Here is an 18941-nt window from a genome sequence, read left to right as displayed (position 1 = left end):
CGGTAAGTCGAGGCCACAATGGTTTTGGAGAACAGCTGCAGCCAAGGAGTCAATTTGAGCCTGAAGGGCAGACAAGGTATTAGCTAATTAGTAATGCTGGCAGAGAAATCAGCAGACAGACTGCGGAATGCTGTGACAGAAGTGGTGAGCCCTGCTATGCCAGTTCCAAGGCCTACTGTGGGGGCTGCAAGCCCTATTCCTATGAGGAATGGAATTAGTTGCATAGCTCTTTCTCGTCGGGTAGGTGTCATTAGAGGGACAGGCAGTTGTTCGTTACCATTGGCAAATTGGATTTTAGGAATAAGGAAGACTAAGGGACAGGTGCCCATCCAGTTAGCAGGCACACACACATAGGTAGAGGAGCCACCTGGGAAGAAAAGGCCTGGGGCGGCGCAGAATTGAAAACCAGGGTGAAGAGGTGAGAGGGAGTATTGAAAGAGGAATCAGATGCTCAGATTCATAAAGATCCAGCGAGGACGGCAGCTGTTAGGGGTTGAAGGGGCGATGGGGTGGCAGCTGTGTAGTGGAAGTGGTTTGATTTCGTAATGTATGAAGAAGCGTGTGGTGTCAATAGCCTCTACTCACATTTGTAGGGGTGGGCATAAGTAAGCATGATGAAGGACTCGGAGGAGAATCGGAGGCACAAGGAGAGGGTAACCAAGGCTGAAGTGAGACACAGGGAAGATGACTGTTAATGTTTTTGAGATTATTAGTAGTGATAGAGGGTCTGTCAGTAAAGCGGAGTAAGTATGCCCCCATGGGCATGTTAATATGTGTGTTGGGACTTTGAAGATGAAGGGTAAAAGCGCGTTTAGAAGGTGGAAGGTTACCTAAGGGGATTCTTGTGGTTCGTTGACGGGAAATGCATAGAGAGGCAGGAGTGGGGATAGTTGTTTGTGCAGTGAGGGGTCCTAGCGTGGGTGGAGTGGAGTTGATACGAGGTAAGAGTTGCTGTAAATGTGCATAGGAGCAAAGCAGCTTGTTGGTATGAGACATCTGAAGAGGTCCTGCTGAGTCTGTTTAAAAAGTAAAGAAGCCCTGTAGGAGGTAGAGGCGGGGATTGTCAGCAGGTACGCAGAGGTAAAGAGACAGGAGAGGTAGCCCAGTCAGCCGGCAAGGCAGGAATAGCGGCCTAAGAGGAGGAAGAAGGGGTGGTATGGAGCCAGCAGTTTTTTTCCAACGACGGGTTGGCATCATTGAGGAGGGAATGAGTTAGATTGATAGTATGTGAAAGAGAACTAGGAAAGGCCAGAGAGCGACAGAACGGGACCGAGAGTAAGAGTGAGTAGGAAAGTAAGAAGGAGAACTTCATTGGGGGAAAGAATTGGAGTGTTCTTTGCTGCACATTGTCATCTATCCACTCTAGAAAGGAATTAAGGGTGGCGTCTGGAGAGTAGGACCGGGAGGTGTCAGCTGGGAGGGCTTGCAGGAAGAGTGAGAACCTACAGTGCAAACACGTGCAGGGCATTTAGGGTCTAGGATTGCTCTTCAGGGATTCGAGCGAGCCTGAGGGAAGTAGGGGAGAGTACTTGTGCCTTCCAAGAGGAGGTGGATGGCCTAGGCTGGTCGTCTTGAAGCAGGAGCGGCCGCGAGAAACAGACCTTGGACACCGAACTAGGAAGGAAGAGGTGATTTATTTTGGCCGGGAGCAAGGCGACATAGTTGTCTAACAGCCAAGCTCACCTAACAAAGAGAAGCTCTGCCTTTCTATAAGCTTATAACGCCAGATACTACATGTGAAAGGGTCTTGGGTTTACAGTTTTAGAAGTTACATGTGAAAGGGTCTTGGTCGATGGAGTAGGAGTGGGGTGGGGATTTGATCTTGTTTAAGTAAAAACAATGCCTTCTGGAGAGATTCCCCCATACTATGCCTGCCATCTATAGGAAGGCAATTAAGGATGTGCCAGTCGGCCAGCCGTTTCTTCTATTGAAATACAGTGTGGAAGTCAAGGGGGAGTGATCTTAGATGCTTGGGTCTCTTTCCTCACTCTTCCCCACTTTGAGAACCTCACCTATAACATTAGGAAGAGTTCTCACTATTCTTATTTTCATGATCCCTGAAGGAACTGATTGATAATGACAGATATAAAACATTTGTGGTATGGTTCTCTGGTCCATTACAGCAGTAAAGAATTTCTTAGCCATTTAGAGGAATAAGGGGGGAAAACAGGGGAGTAGCAAACACCTACTTTTGTTACACCACTTATCATGAGGGTTTTTAATCCTCCCAAGGCTGAGGGCCAATCTTTAAAGAACTCAGGGTTGAATTTGTGCCCTGCCAGCACAGGCACATGTGCTAGTTTGGTTATATTCTTAACTGCATGACCCTGGTCGTCTGTGTGTAGGCAGCAGTTGGTTACTTTGAATTTTTTACAGACTCCTCCTTCAACTGCCAGCAAATAATCTAAGGCCAGCCGATTCTGATAAATTGCATTTCTCATCTGAGTTTCTTGTTTGGCCAAAATGGACAGAGCTTTGCCCGTTTCATTAACGAGTATTTCCAAGTCAGCCTGCAACTTGATGATCTGATTGAGCATATAGATAGGAGTCCATAGACCGGATATCCTAGCAGCTCACCTATCTTAACAGATAATAGGCGAAAAGAAGGCTTGACGATGCCTAGGACACAGCTACCTGTCCATCTTTCCAGCAGCCATACGTATGCTCTGTGTCTGCATATCCAGTACAACCCAGGCGGGGCTGTCCAGTCTCTCCCGTACCCAGGATGATCCCAAGCATCCTGTAATTTTTGAAATTTTAGGAGGGGGTTCTTTGCTGTGTGGTTTGAGGTCTACCAGGTTACCCCACTATTCCATTATACAGTCGCGGCCCTAAGCAGCTAAGCTTTCCTACTGGAACAGTGAAGACTGTTCCTTCTCTGGTCAAGAAGTATTGTCCAGTAATTGAAAGCTTTAAAACCCAGAAACTGTTGGTTTGAATGCTTTGGGCTGAGGTCAGGTCAGGGACAGGGTCAGAGGGTAATAACTCACAGGCTTCCCATGGCCACCTAGTACCCGTGGTAATTCACCCACATACATAGTAAGAAGTGACATTAAGGGAATGGGCTACATTTTCAGCAAGTTGGAGGAACAAGTTCTTTGTCTTTTTCGGAAGCTCCAGCACTGGCTCATTTAATATTTCATGGAAGTGCTGGTACACTGCCTGGGCTGAGCGTTTCTAGATTTCTCCCTGACTCTGGGATCAAGCCCTTTCCCATGAATTCCCAGCATTACACACTCCCCTTTTTCCCATTTAGAGTCTTGGGGGTTTGTGATTATTAATTCTACTGGGTTACAATGTCCCAAGACACAGGGGACATTACTCCCTGGAATGGTGTCTCTCCCTTTTACAGGATGAATGGGATTATTTGTATTATTTTTCAAGTGGTCATTTTTCAAATGACGCAAAAATGCATTTACTGCACCAGTAGGTTTTCTGGCAGATATTCTTAGGCTCTTTCACGTAACTTTGTTTCCATCCGAGGGGACCACAGCTCCCCCTACTGGAAGGATAGGCATTGATGGCTGCACAGGCATCAAACCTTAGGGTGACCTGTTTGGGGCTTCCCTTCTCCTCTGTTTTAGCTATTAACTTAGTAGGGCTGATTCCTCGCCCTGTTAGGAGTTTGATTTCAAAAGTCGTATGTGTAGGGGACTCTGATGGATGGTAGCAGACATCGGGCTGTCCATCCCTTGGATTACACACCTTATGCTGAGTAAACAGGTTCCCTTCTGTGTCCTGTACATTCATAGTAACTGTAGAGTGAAAGAATGGCAGTCACTTTACGTCCTACCTCAGTAACCTGGTGCACACACTGACAGCATTCTTCAAAATTAGTTGATGTCCCTACTGTACAAGTCCAAATATTAAGAAGAGTGAGTCCCACGATGAATTTCCTCATGCTTAGGCCGTGCATGGACCAGCCAGCTTCCGGGATGTGGCTGGAGCAGGGCTCGCTGTCCTTCTTAAGGTGATTCTGCAGTCATTATCTGGGTCTGGTGTAGCTTCCCAAGTTTCAGCTGCTGCTGGTTTCACGCAGCTGTGGTGGATCCAGGCTGGGATTCCCTCTGCCTTTACGGCTGTGAGAGTGGTCAGGATCACAGTCTGGGGTCCTTTCCACCGTGGCTTCAGAGGGGCTACATTCCAGTCCTTTATCCACATGTGATCACCTGGTGAGAAAGGGTGAACTGGGGAGAATAAAGCTTACAAGACATCTCTCATTTACCCAGGTTGAAATATCCTGAGTGATCTTCCCTAGAGCTTGTAACTGCCATCCTAGTTCAATCTCTCCTCACTCCTGAGAAGTTTCTGGGAGTGCCCGCAGTATGGGAGGGGGCCTGTAATATAAGACTTCATGAGGGGAATATCCTGTCTTCTTAGAGGGAGTGCATCTAATTTTGAATAACACCAAGGGAAGTGCCTGCACCCACTTTAATCCTGTTTCCTGACTCATTTTCTGTAAGCTATTTTTGATGGTCTGGTTCATTCTCTCCACCTTTCCGGAACTCTGAGGTCAGTAGGCAGTGTGCAGTTTCCAAGTAATACCCAAGGTCATTGCTGTTTTCCGGACGAAATTCGCCGCAAATGCTGGTCTGTCGTCTGATCCGGCGCACAGTGGCAGTCCAAACCTAGGGATGAGATCTCAAAGCAGCACACGGGTTACTTCATGGGCCTTCTGGCACCGGGGGCAAAGTGGCAGGTTTTAAGGTGTTGCACAGATCCCAGTGGTGATGCGGGGATTTCCACTTTAGCAGGCTCAGGTATTTGGTTGGCTTAGCATTTGTTAACCAGTGATGCCCTTTGTATTCATTAGAGTTAGTACTGTGTGTGGTGTTTGATATTTAAATTTTGCCCCAGAGTTGATGTTAGCACGTCAATTCCCATTTTTTTTTCCTCTTTGATACAGACAGCGTGAGAGGCTTTGTTAAATCGGGTAGCCCCAAAGCCAGGGCTGACAAAAGTTTCGCTTTCAGTTCCTGCCGCTGCTGGGATCCCCATTCAAAGGGTTCCTTGTCTCCTCCCCTCTTTGTCACTTTGTGTAAGGGTTTGCCGAGTACTGTGGAAGTTTGGAATCCACAGTTTACAAAAACCCACGGCTGCCAGGAGCTCTCTCGCCTGCCTCTTAGTTTCGGGTTCTGGTAGGTTGCAAGTGACTTGTTTCCTCTCTGCTCCACTCTCCCTGCCGGATGGTGAACTCCAGATATCGCACTCACTGTTGGCAAATCTGGGCTTTCTTTTTAGACACTTTATACCCAAAGTCCTCCAGGTGCCGAAGTAAGGCATCTGTTTCTTTAGCGTACCTGACTGCTGTGGGGTGTCCCCATTAAAGGTCACCAGCATATTGGAGCAACATGCAGCCTAAGTCCTTAGCAAGAAACTTCTGGGTGGGGGGGGTGCGGATCACAGGTTAGTGCCTCCCCACAGATGGTGAGAGAGTTCTTGAGCCCCTGGGAAGCCGGGTCCAGGTATACTGGGTGGTCACACCTATTTCTGGATTTTCCCATTGAAACGCAAATAGTTTCTGACCTTCCGAGGCCAGTTCAATGCTAAAGAAATATTCTTTTTATTTATTTATTTATTTTTTAAAGACAGGGTTTCACCATGTTGGTCAGGCTGGTCTTGTACTCCCGACCTCAGGCGATCCACCCGCCTTGGCCTCCCAGAGTGCTAGGATTACAGGCGTGAGTTACCACGCCCGGCCTAAAGAAGTATTCTTTAAGTCCAATCAGGTGAACCAACTCTCCTCCACTGGCAATAATCCTAACCGTGTGTATGAGTTGAGTGCAAATGGGTGCAAAGTCAGTGTAGTCTGATGAACCAAAGCAAGCCCTGCATCGGCCTGCAGTCTTCAGTCCCTGGTTAGGAAGGGGCTCCACTCCTCCCGAGGGACTGTGAGAGCCTTGATAATCTCTGCCTGAGGCAGTTTTAGCTGCAGGGAGTCCTTATTATTGAATGTGATAGTTGTAGCCCTTGATTTGCATAACAAGTTCCCCCCACAGAAGGGGGGGTAGGGGTAGTACCCCAAGTACAAGCACTGACTTACAGCTTCATGGCGTCCTGCCGAACAGGTCTGAGGCAAACAGGACGACTGTTTTTCTAACACCACAGTAACTCCAACAATATTGTTTCCTTTGATGGGAGGGCGGTTTACAGGGCTGTCATCCGGATCATGGGCTCTTTGGGGGCACATGAGCCCGGCCCCCCCTTTAGTCCAGTGGCCCTTCCATTAGACCGAGCAGAACTCCTTCACTTTCGTCTGAATCCTCATGCTTAGGATCGCCCTGTTCTCTTGTTAAGTGGGGGCACTTTTCCTTCCAATGCCCTACTTCCCTACGGTAAGCACACTGATCATGTTGCAGGCGCGGGCGAGCAGACTGGGTGGCTTTCCAGGAACCCCCCTTTCCCCGCCCTCCTGGGGGTGCGCCTCTAATAGCGGCAGCTATCAAGTCGGCATTTCGTCGAGCCTGACGCTCGTTTTCTCTACAGCTTACCACGTCTCGGTTCACAAACACCTGGTTAGCTATTTCCAATCACTGTGAAGCATCCATGCCCACAAATCCTGCCTGTTTCTGCAATTGTCTTCTAATGTCCTCTGCACACTGAATCTGCCAGGACCTTGGGAGTCCTTGTCTCCTAGGTGCGGGTGGGGGGCTCCTAGCTGTCTGTCCTTTTGCCACTAAAACAGTCGCTGCCTGTCCTCTTAACTACTGCGGAGGGTTTAAAACTAACTGTAACCACGAGTCTATGTACGGAAATTGATCAAGATGTTCTGGCTTGCCGCATATAACCTCGTGCCTTACTTTAGAGACAAGAGGCCTGTCCAGGGTCCCCTCTGAGGGCCAATCCATGCCAAATGCTGGCCAATCTACCTCACATAAAGTCCTTAGCTTCCCTGGTGTTATAGTTACTCCATAATCTCCACTAAATCCCTTCTTGAAATTTTTCAGCATGGTCCGTAAAGGAGTGGGCTTGCTATGAGTGTGACTCATGCTTACCCGAAAAACAATCCTCACAGTTAAGAGAGTGTTTCTCCGCCCACAGCAGTTCCTGCCCAGTAAGGGGCACTACACACTCTCTGATTCACATGTGCTTCAGGTTGGCAGAATCGCCTTTCTTTCAAAAGTATTTCAGACGCCACTTGGCATAAGAGAGATGGTTAATCCCCTCACAACGCCTAGATTGCGAGAGCTCCTCCGTTTAGCCTAATGTGGTCGTCTCTGATTCCAGCCAGCCCCACAAGTGGCTCGGAGTGTAAGGCCCCCTCTAATGGGCCTGACGCTCCCACATTTCACGGCTGACGAGTCCAGTTGGACCCCTCCATTCACTCATACAATCGCTCTCCTCCCTCCACCCAAATCGAAACCAAAAGCAAAACTTCCGAGGTTAGTTGCAGGAGAGAGCGAGCGAGCCAAGTTCAAGAGTGCCAAATCCAGCACGCCTGGGTGATCAGGCCTCGCTTCCACCTGAAGGAGGTGGGCACGCTTCCCAGGATCGATCCTACCGTGTTTCTGTTGTCTGGACATTCCAAGTACCCGTTCCTTCTCGGTGTTCAGCCACTGGGTGGATCCACACTGCGGGGGTTTTCCTGCTCTGCCCTGGCGAGGCTTTCCACCAGGCCAATACCTGCCCAGGAGCTCTCTCAGGAATTGCGTCGCCCAAGTGGGCAGGAGCCCCCGCAGAGATGCTCCAAAGGGCTAGGCAAACCGCCTGAGAGTCTTTGCCGCTGTCTGCCAACTGAAACTCGCTTCCCGGGCATGAACGGCCACAAGAAACAGACCTCTTGGACACCAAACTAGGAAGGAAGAGGGGATTTATTTCAACTAGGAGCAAGGCGACATAGTTGTCTTAACAGCCAAGCTTGCCTAACAGAGACGTTCTGCCTTTATATAGGCTTATGACTCTAGATATTACACGTGAAAGGGTCTTGGGTTTACAGACTTAGAAATTACATGTGAAAGGGTCTTGGGTTTACAGTTTTAGAAGTTACGTGTGAAAGGGTCTTGGGTTTACAGTTTTAGAAGTTACATGCGAAAGGGTCTTGGGTTTACAGTTTTAGAAGTTACATGCGAAAGGGTCTTGGGTTTACAGACTTAGAAGTTACATGCGAAAGGGTCTTGGGTTTACAGACTTAGAAGTTACATGCAAAAGGGTCTTGGGTTTACAGTTTTAGAAGTTACATGCGAAAGGGTCTTGGGTTTACAGTTTTAGAAGTTACATGTGAAAGGGTCTTGGGTTTACAGTTTTAGAAGTTACATGTGAAAGGGTCTTGGTCGATGGAGTAGGAGTAGGGTGGGGGTTTGATCTTAAGTAAAAACAATGCCTTCCGGAGAGATTCCCCCATACTATGCCTGCCATCTATAGGAAGGCAATCAAGGATGCACCAGTCAGCCAGCTTTTTCTTTCTTTTTTTTTTTTTTCTTCACTTCGAGTCACTCTGCTGGTAGGCCAGCCTTTTCTTCTATTGAAAAGCTGTGTGGAAGTCAAGGGGGAGGTGATCTTGGATGTTTGGGTCTCTTTCCTCAGTCTGGTGGGCACAGTTTAATCCTGGAGCGGTGAACCCAGTGGGGAGGGTCTTGCAGGCGGACAGCGTTGGGGTACTGTAGACAACCAGGTAAGGACCTTTCCACTGAGGCTGTAGAGCTGGATGGGTTAAGTCATTGACCAGTACTGATCGTCCAGCTAAGATGTCCTTCCTCGTAGGCTGGGTGTCTGGAGTGGGTAAGAGGAGGTTAACAGCTCGGCAAATTTCCTGCCTCGTGCGTTGGAGAACTGGAAGATAGTCTCCAAGAGGGCTGGGGTCTGGAAGAAGGTTGGGCCCGAGTCAAAAGGTGTGGCCATACAGAAGTTCAAAGGGGCAAGACCGGGTGGGTTCCCGGGGAGTGGCATGAATTTGGAGAAGAGCGATAGGCAGAAGAAATACCCAGTCCTTTTTTAGTTGAAGGGTGAGTTTAGTAAGTTGTGTTTTTAGAAGGCCATTAGCTTTCTACTTTCCCTGACGACTGAGGGTGGTAAGGCGCATGGAGATTCCATTGAATGCTGAGTGCCTGAGAGACTGCTTGGGTGATTTGGCTAATGAAAGCAGGGCCATGATCCGATTGTATGGAAGTAGACAGGCCAAACTGGGGGATGATATCGTTTAATAGACAAGAAATAACCACAGTAGCCTTTTCTGTTCCAGTAGGGAAGGCTTCAATCCACCCTGTGAAGGTATCCACGCATACAAGAAGATACTTAAACTTTTTGACACGGGGCATATGAGTAAAGTCAATTTGCCAGTCTTGCATGGGAGTAAATCCTCGCACTTGATGGGTAGGAAAATGAGGAGGTCTTAAAAATCCTTGGCGGTTGGTAGAGTGACAGATGGAGCACTGAGATTGATTGTTTTAAGGATGGACTTCCGTGAGGGGAAAGAGATGAGAGGCTCTCAGAGATGGGCTAAAGGCTTATATCCTACATGAAAGTGGTTATGAAAGGAAGAGAGGATGGAATGAGCTTGCCAGGCCGGAAGAAGGAATTTTCTGTGATCTAAAAACCAATTACCTTGAGTGGGAAGTGACTGATACTTTAATGACTCTGAGGTTGAATAAAAAGGATTAATTGATGAAAAAGAAAAATACTGTCCACTAGGTGGGGACAGCAGTGCGTTGGCTGCTTCCCTAGCTGTCTCATCTGCTAATGCGGTTCCTTGAGCGATGGGATCTGAAGTTTTTTGGTGCCATTTACAGTGGACAACCCCGGCCTTAGCTGGGAGAAGGGCAGCTTTAAGGAGGCTTTTATTAAAGAAGGCTTGATAATGGAAGATCCTTGTGTAGTGAGAAAACCTCTTTCTGCCCGTATGACAGCGTGGTGATGGAGGATGTGGCAGGCATATTTGGAAGCAGTGTAGATATTTACTCTGAGCCCTTTGGCCAGGGTAAGGGCATGTGTGCGTGCTATTAATTCAGCCTGTTGCAAAGTAGTAGATGGAGGGAGAGTGGCAGCTTCAATGATAGAGGTATGGGAAACAGCGTAGCCAGCCTTTCCTGGAGAGGACTGGTTAGGTTTGGAAGAGCCGCCATCAATAAACCATGTGTGATCTGAGTCTGGAATAGGGAAACAGAGGCGTGGGGCAAAGGGGAGACAGCAGTATGTCCTGGGGACATGCAGTTACGCGGTGCAGGAGTAGGGTTCATGTTTGGTATTAGGTGAGAGGCTGGGTTCAGATCGGGGCCATGTGCAGTAGTCACAGAGGGAGCTTCAGTAAAGAGCGAATAGAGCTGGACCAGACGTGGGGCAGATGGCAGCTGCAGAAGATGAGAAGAGGAGGTTAAAGCCTGGAGATTGTGAGAAGTGTATAAAGTCGGTGAAGCGTAGCCTGTGATTTTGAAAGTTTCCAGAAGAACTGGAGCGGCTGCTGCAGTGGCCCGCACACACTGGGGCCAGCGTAGGACAGTGAGGTCCAGTTGTCTAGAGAGAAAAGCAGCAGGGCTCGGACCTGGCTCTTGTGTAAGAACTCCAGCCACACAGCCCTGGATTTCAGCAGTATATAATGAAAAGGGTTGAGACAAGTCGGGGAGAGCTAGGGTGGGAGCAATTTGTAGAGCTGTCTTTAAGGAGTGAAGCGAGGAGTGAGGGAAGGATTTATTCTTTTAGTGAGTTTATACAATGGCTTAGTTACAATAGCAAACCTGGCATCCAGAGGCGAAAGTAGCCGACCACACCCAGGAAGGAGAGAAGCTGTTGTTTGGTAGGTTGGGGTGTCAGAGCTTGGCTGGACCCCATCGCTAGGGAGAGTGCAGGTGTTTTGTTAGAGGATGATGCCCAGATAGGTGACAGGCATGGAAGAAATCTGGGCCTTAGAAGGGGACACTTGATATCCTTTTAAAAACAGGTGCTGAAGAAGCAGGATGGTGTCTTGCTGAGAAGTTTCATAAGAGGGGCTGCACAGCAAAAGGTGGCCTGCATGTCGAATAAGGTGGGAAGACGAGGGGCAGAAAGAGTGAGTTGCGAGCGAGGGCCTGACTGAAGTAGTGTGGGCTGTCCCTGAAACCTTGAGGCAGGATGGTCCAGGGGAGTTGCTGTGACTGTCAGGTATCAGGGTCAGTCCAGGTAAAGGCAAAGAGAGGCTGAGAGGAAGGGTGTAGGGGGAAGTGAAAAGGCATCTTTGAGATCAAGGACAGAATAATGGGTTGTGGACGGAGGAATTGAGGACAGAGAGCATATGGGTTCTGCACCACAGGGTGTATAGGGAGGACGATTTGATCGATAAGGCGGAGGTCCTGAACCAGCCGGTAAGACTTGTCCGGTTTTTGGACAGGCAAGATAGGAATGTTGTAAGGAGAATTGGTGGGTTTTAGGAGGCCATGCCGTAACAGGCGGGTGATAACAGGTTTCAGCCCTAGCAAAGCTTGTTGAGGGTGGGGTACTGCCTTTAGGCGGGATGGGGATGATTGGGTTTTAGTGGAATAATAATGGGCTTATGTTCAGTGGCCAATGACAGAGTAGATGCATCCCAGACCTTCGGGTTGAGATTTGGGATACGAGAAGGGGTTGTGGGGAAGGCTTAGAACTCAGCTATGAGATGGGGCTGGAGTCCAGGAATAATTAAGGAAGCAGACAATTTAGTTAAGATAATTTGGCCTAATAAAGGGACCGGGCAGGTAGGAATGACCAAGAAGGAGTGGGAAAAGGAGTGTGGCCCTAACTGACACCAAAACTGGGGGTTTGGATGGTCTAGAAGCTTGGCCGTCAATTCCCACAACAGTAATAGGTGCCAGAGAAATTGGCCCTCAAAAAGAGGGTAAAGTGGACAGGGCAGCCCCCCGTGTCGACGAGGCAGGGCACGGACTTACCCTCCACAGTAAGAGTTACCTGTAGCTCCGTATCCGTGATGTTCCAGGAGTGTCCGGGTGGCGTTAGTCTTCAGTGGCCTGGCCAAGGAGACCGGGGAAGCAGCCGGCTTGGGCTCCAGGTGCCGCTGGGGCGTCAGTAGTGTGGGTTGGGCAGTCCCACCTTCAGTGCAGCCCCTTGCAAACAGGACATGGCTTGTGAGGGGCAGGAGGCGGCCGCCAGTCATTTGCCCAGTGTGGTAAGACAGAAAAGTAGTTAAGATGGCCGGGTGGAGCAAGGAATATTCACATCATCATAACAGTGAAGATGGCAGGGTGGGGTGAGAGGCTTGTCGGAGGACCACTGGGTGATTAGGGATGATGGGCGAATGCAGGCAGGGGGTGGGGGATAATCAGCCGAGGCAGGCAGGACTTCAGACTTTCTGGGTCCCGGCTTGCACATGGAGACCTAACAGTAAGTAGCATAATGTTTTTAAAGTTCATCCACGTTGTAGCATGTATCAAAACTCCATTCCTGGCCAGGCAGCGTGGCTCATTCCTGTAATCCCAACACTTTGGGAGGCGAGGCAGGTGAATCACCTGAGGTCAGGAGTTCAAGACCAGCCTGGCCAACATGGTGAAACCCCGTCTCTACTAAAAAATACAAAAAAAAATTAGCCAGGCATGGTGGTACATGCCTGTAATCCCAGCTACTCAGGAGGCTGAGGCAAGGAGGATGGCTTGAACCCAGGAGGCAGAGGTTGCAGTGAGCTGAGATTGTGCCACTGCACTCCAGCCTGGGTGACAGAGTGAAACTCCATCTTAAAAAAAAAAAAAAGAAAGACCTCCATTCCTTTTTATGGCTGAGTAATACTCCATTGCACAGATAGACCACATTTTAGTTTGCCATTTATCAGCGGATGGACGTGTGGGTGGTTTCTACCTTTTGGCTGCTGTGAAGAGTGCTGCTGTGAACACTTGTGTGCATGTTTTGTGTGGATTTCCAGACGTGGCGGCGGGGGGGTCCTGAATTGTCCCAGGTGGTGTTTACTCACCTTTCCCCATGTGAGAAGAGGTGGTAGCTGGCTCCTCTCTTTGGAGAACTGTCAACATGGGAGGCCTCAGTATATATATATATATTTTTTCCTCTTCTTAATTTATTATTTTTTCTTTTTTATAAAAAGACGGGGTTTCGGCATGTTGGACAGGCTGGTTTCAAACTCTTGACCTCAAGTGATCCACCCGCCTCGGCCTCCCAAAGTGCTGGGATTACAGGCGTGAGCCACTACACCCGGCCAGTATATTCTTGTTGAATGAGCTCGGCACCTCAGAGTATCACTTACACAAACCACAGACATTGAGTCCCGAGTGAACAAGAGAGACATAGGCCATGGCCTTCATAGCACATCCCCGGGAGCCGAGAATATTGATCCACTCATCTCCCTCAGGAATGTGAGATTACATAGGGAGACTAGGCTCCCGGGGGGCCCTTCATCTGTCTGATGTCCTGAGGTCCTAGAACTAGCCTGGCAGGGGTGGTCAGAAGGGGCCTCCCTTAGGGGCAACACTTGATCTAATTGAGTGAGGAGGCAGGGAGAGCAGTCTGGACTCAGCGGCCAGCACGTGCAAGGCCTGGTGGTTGAGAAGTGGGGCCGCCTGGTACAAGGGATGCTGGGAAATTAGCAGGAGGCAAACCATGTCCAGCTCCATGCCTGCTCCTCATGGAACTCACGGTTATTAGATATTGGGAGGACTTTGCGGTGACTCACGCCTGTAATCCCAGCACTTTGGAAGGCCATGGTGGACAGATCACTTGAGGTCAGGAGTTTGAGACCAGCCTTGCCAACATGATAAAATCCCGTCGCTACTAAAAATACGAAAAAATTAGCCAGGCGTGGTGGTGTGCGCCTGTAGTCCCATCTCCTCAGGAGGCTGAGGCAGGAGAATCACTTGAATCCGGGAGGCAGAGGTTGCAGTGAGCTGAGATTGGGCCACTGCACTCCGGCCTGGACCCTGAGGACAGAGCTGTGAATGAGACAGACAGTCCTTGTCTTCCTGGGCTCAACCAACCAGCCATTAGGCAGTGACAGGCGCGAGGGATGGGGGTGACCAGTGCTTGGCCCTTCGCCTGCCTCTGAGGGGAAGGAGTGGAAAGGACTGTCTCACGGGAGGGACAGAGGAGGGGCTGGTGAAAGCTGGGACCACACTAGTCCTCTGACACGTCTTCCTGCACCCCCAGACAGCCACTAAAGTCCCGGAGATCCGCGATGTGACGAGGATTGAGCGAATTGGTGAGTGAGTGGGGTTGCAAATAGGACGTAAGCCCTCCTGCTGTGTGCCTGACCGAGCAAGTCTATTGAGGACCCCTCAGAGGGAGGGGGTGTGGCCTGCACACCGACTGCCCCTACTCATCCCCCCATTCTCCCGTCTAATGGGGGAGGAGGATCCCGAGTTCTGGAGTTGGGTCAGATGATGCATTGGTGACCAGGCTACTAGCTTGGCTACCCTGGTGGGGTTCCCGGGTATACTTGCCTGGAAGTCATGAAAGTAGATATTTACTAGGTGCTTTACTGGGTTTGGCCTCATAGACCCAGTATATACTCAGGAGTGAGTTCCCTGAGGACAGGGACCAGGTCTGTCTCATTCCTAGCTGTGTCCCTAGCACAGGACCTGGCAGAGCAGATAATCAAGGGATAACCATGGAATGCATGCGTTCGCATCCTGTGGAACCCTTGCAGCAGCCCCATGATGTGCATATTGTAACTGTGAGCTGAGGCAACTGAATTTCAGACCAGTGAAGTCACTGGCCCCAGCTCACAAGAGCAGGAGGTTGAGGTGCAGTGGGGCCACCAGGGTGTGCTCTCACAAAGAGCTTCACTTGCAGGGAAGAGACCACATTCGTTCATTCAGCAGATTTACTCATTCAGTACCTCTCAGAAAGGCAGTAAGGGTGCCTGACTGTGAACATGGGTTAAGAAACTCAGTGCTGGATTCCTGCAGCTTAGCTCTGCCACTTTCCTCCATGTGGCCAGGGACTAGTGCCCCTCTGTGCCTCAGTTTCCTTATCTACAAGATGAAGCTAAGATAGTTCACCTCATCAGTTAATGTAAGATTCAGTCACCCAGGCAAAGTGCCTCATGCCTAGAATCCCAGCACTTTGGGAGGCTGAGGTGAGTGGATCAGGCCACAGCCACTGTCTGTGGCTACCTTCACACTGCAACAGCAGAGCTGGGTAGTTTCAACAGAGGATATCATCTGGCCCTTTAAGAAATACTTGCTGACCCCAGTACTTGACTGTGAGCACTCCTGAGGTCAGGAGTTTGAGACCAGCCTGGCCAACGTGGTGAACCCTGTCTCTACTAAAAATACAAAAATTAGCCAGGCATGGTGGTGCATGCCTGTAGTCCCAACTACTAGGGAGGATGGCTTGAACCTGGGAGGCGGAGGTTGCAGTGAGCCAATATTGCACCACTGCGCTCCAGCCTGAGTGACAGAGGGAGACTCCATCTCAGAAACAAACAAACAAAACGCCAAGTATGGGTGGGCACGACGGCTCACGCCTGTAATCCCAACACTTTGAGAGGTTGAGGCAGGAGGATTGCTTGAACTAGGAGTTCAAGACCAGCCTGTGTCACATAGTGTGACCCTGTCTGTAAAAAAAAAAATAAAAAAATTAAGGCCAGGCGCGGTGGCTCACGCCTGTAATCCCAGCAGTTTGGGAGACCAAATTGGGCAGATTGCCTGAGCTCACAAGTTCGAGACCAGCCTGGGCAATACAATGAAACCCTGTTTCTACTAAAATACAAAACATTACCCAGGCGTGGTGGTGTGCGCCTGTAATCCCAGCTACTTGGGAGACGGAGGCAGGAGAATTGCTTGAACCCGGGAGCTAGAGGTTGCAGTGAGCCAAGATCACGCAACAGAGTGAGACTCTGTCTCTAAAAAAAAAAAATTAAAAAAAAAAATTAAAAATATAGCTGGGCATGGTGGTACATGCCTGAGTGCCAGCTACTTGGGAGGATTGCTTGAACCAAGGAGGTTCAGGCTGTGGTGAGATGTTGTGACCGCACCACTGCACTGCAGCCTGGGTGACAGGGTGAGACCTTCTCTCAAAAAAAACAATAAAAAATTTAAAAATAGATGAAGAGCCAAGCACTGCTTGGGAGCTGAGGACCCAATAGAGACTAACTGTGCCCGGAAGCCTCCCTTGGGGTGCTCACAGTTAAGCACTGGGGTCAGATGGTAAATCTCTCCTGTGTTGAAACCACCCCGCTGAGCCGTAGCCGTGCGAAGGCAGCCACAGACAGTGGCTGTGGCAGTGTTCCAATATAAAGATTTGTTTTGTTTTGTTTTGTTTTTGAGATGGAGTCTCGCTGCGTCGCCCAGGCTGGAGTGCAGTGGTGCGATCTCAGCTGACTGCAACCTCCACCTCCCAGGTTTTTTTTTTTTTTTAATTTATTGTATTTTTTATTTTTTTGACTTTTTTTTTATGAAAGACCAGGGGAAAGCGCCAACGCAGTCTAGGTTTTAGTGACTCTCATGCCTCAGCCTCCTGAGTATGTGGTACTACAGGTGCACACGACCACGCCAGGCTAATTTTTATATTTTTAAGTAGAGATGGGATTTCACCATGTTAGCCAGGCTGATCTTGAACTCCTGACTTCAGGTGATCTGCCTGCTTCTGCCTCCCATAGTGCTGGGATTACAAGCGTGAGCCACTGCGCCCAGCCCCAATAAAATTTTATTTACAGAAGGCCGGGCGCGGTGGCTCATGCCTGTAATCCCAGCACTTTGGGAGGCTGAGGCGGGTGGATTACCTGAGGTCAGGAGTTCAAGACCAATCTGACCAACATGGTGAAACCCCGTCTCAAAAAAGAAGAAAAAAATTTAAAAAATAAAAATAAAACAAATAAAAAAATTTTTTTTTAATTTTATTTACAGAAACAGGTGGCTGGCCTGCTGGCTGAGGTTTGTTCAACCCTCATGTTTTGGAAAGCATTAGAATCTCATCTTCAGCTCTCGCTGGCTGTGTGGCTGGGGCATGAGACCTAACCTCTCGGAGCTCCCTCCTTGTTCATATCAATGGGGGCTGGGACTGTTGCCAGTGATACCCAGAAGTGCTTTCAGGGTGACAGCAGCCAGGGCTTTTGTTTCGTTTGGCTTTTTTGAGACAGGGTCTCGCTCTGTCACCCAGGCTGGAATTCAGTGGCACAGTCTCGGCTCACTGCAGCCTCCGCCTTCCAGGTTCAAGCAATTCTCCTACCTCAGCCTCCCGAGTAGCTGAGATTATAGTCACCTGCCACCACACCTAGCTAATTTTTGTATTTTTACTTAAGATGGGGTTTTACCATGTTGGTCAGGTTGGTCTAGAACTCCTGGCCTCCGGTGATCCACCCGCCCCAGCCTCCCAAAGTGCTGGGATGGGATTACAGGCCTGAGCCACCACGCCCAGCCCCGGCCAGGGCTCTTGTCTTGCAGGGTCATATGGAGTGAAATGAGAACCTGTGTGTGCCATGTAAGCCATAAACACAAAGTAATTGTGATCATTAGTCCTTGTGGTTAGTTCTTGGTACAATTATGTGCTTAATCAGGTCTCAGTGACTTTTGTTTAACTAGGATGCATCCTCAGAGCAACTCCAGTTCATTGAGCATTTAGCATGTTCAGCCATCTTCTTAGTGAGGTGGCAATTTGGGAAATCCTTCCCTGTGCCCCTTCATTCCCCCAGGCCCCTACTCCCTAGTCCCTCGCACCCCTTTGACCAAAAAGGAAACCAGGGCTCAGAGGGGTCAGGCCACACGTGCAGCAGGCTGGCTAACTGAGTCTCTGTTCTCTCCCTGCATACAGGTGCTCACTCCCACATCCGGGGGCTGGGGCTGGACGATGCCTTGGAGCCTCGGCAGGTAGAGCAGAGGAGGCTGGGGTGTGAGGGCCTCTCCACGAAGGTCTTGGGTAGTGGGTACCCAGGGCCCTGGGAAGTGTGGGAACTGTTAACGGTCTTCCAGACCTTTGGCTGCATATCCATAAACTTCAACCACACATGGGTTTTCTTGGTACTAAAGCATTGGGTAGGCTGGGCACGGTGGCTCATGCCTGTAATCCCATCACTTTGGGAGGCCAAGGCAGGCGGATTACCTGAGGTCAGAGTTCGAGACCAACCTGGCCAACATGGAGAAACCCCATCTTTACTAAAAATACAAAAATTAGCCAGATGTGGTGGCGGGCGCCTGTAGTCCCAGCTACTCGGGAGGCTGAGGCAGGAGAATCACTTGAACCTGGGAGGTGGAGGCTGCAGTGAGCCACGATTGTGCCACTGTACTCCAGCCTGGGTGACAGAGCGAGACCCTGTCTCAAAAAAAAAAAAAAGCGGAGAAAGCTGTTTTGGCTTTTCCTGGAAGTCCCAGCTAGTAATGACTGCTTCCATCTCAGTAGCCAAGATGTGGTAGAAATGGTGTGTAGCCCAGCGGGAAGTCACCTCACGTGCTGCGTCCCACCCACAGGCTTCCCAGGGCATGGTGGGTCAGCTGGCGGCACGGCGGGCAGCAGGCGTGGTGCTGGAGATGATCCGGGAAGGGAAGATTGCCGGGCGGGCAGTCCTCATTGCTGGCCAGCCGGGCACAGGGAAGACAGCCATCGCCATGGGTAAGAAACCTCCCAGGGCCGGAACTCTCATGGTCTCTGCTCGATAACCCCTCCTGTGTAAGTCAGAGTCAGGATCACCCGCATTTAACAGATGACCTGAAATGGCAGTGGCTTAAACACTCAGGCTTCATTCTCTTCCATGGAAGAATCTAGAGGTAGGTCATTTGGAGCTTACTAAGCAGTCCCAGGAAGTCTTCCATCTTCCTGCCTCATCCTCTGCACTTGGTTCCAGTGTCAAGAGGATGTTGTGTTCCAAGAGGGCTGCCTAAGCTCCAGCCTTCCCGCCATAATCCAGGCAGCAGGAAGAAAGAGCAATTGCCATGAGGGTAAACCCTCTTGAGTCAGCTTCCTTTAACCGGTCACCTTGGAAATCTTCCATGCTTCTGCTTGTATCTCATTGACTAGAACTGAATCTCATGATCACGCTTTGCTTCAAGGGAGGCTGGGACATTACATTTCTTTTTGATTTCATAATTTGAACCATTTTTGCCTTA

The 18941-nt window shown here is 49.7% G+C and overlaps 1 protein-coding gene across 1 annotated transcript in view; it reads left to right on the top strand.

The window, feature by feature from the left end:
• RUVBL2 (RuvB like AAA ATPase 2) overlaps nucleotides 1–18941 on the top strand; it is a 35734-nt gene that overhangs the window by 5383 nt on the left and 11410 nt on the right. Inside the window, exons 2-4 of the mRNA XM_012460406.3 lie at nucleotides 14047–14098; nucleotides 17653–17708; nucleotides 18306–18447. Of these exons, the coding sequence (XP_012315829.2) occupies nucleotides 14047–14098; nucleotides 17653–17708; nucleotides 18306–18447 (250 nt within the window). The remainder of the gene's footprint in view (nucleotides 1–14046; nucleotides 14099–17652; nucleotides 17709–18305; nucleotides 18448–18941) is intronic.

This window comes from Aotus nancymaae, unplaced genomic scaffold, assembly GCF_030222135.1.
Source record: "Aotus nancymaae isolate 86718 unplaced genomic scaffold, 86718_ANA_hifiasm-v0.15.2.pri h1tg000028l, whole genome shotgun sequence".
In the NCBI taxonomy this organism is placed as follows: domain Eukaryota; kingdom Metazoa; phylum Chordata; class Mammalia; order Primates; family Aotidae; genus Aotus; species Aotus nancymaae.
Note: the sequence above shows the minus strand (reverse complement) of the source record. Positions and strands in the feature narration are given on the sequence as shown.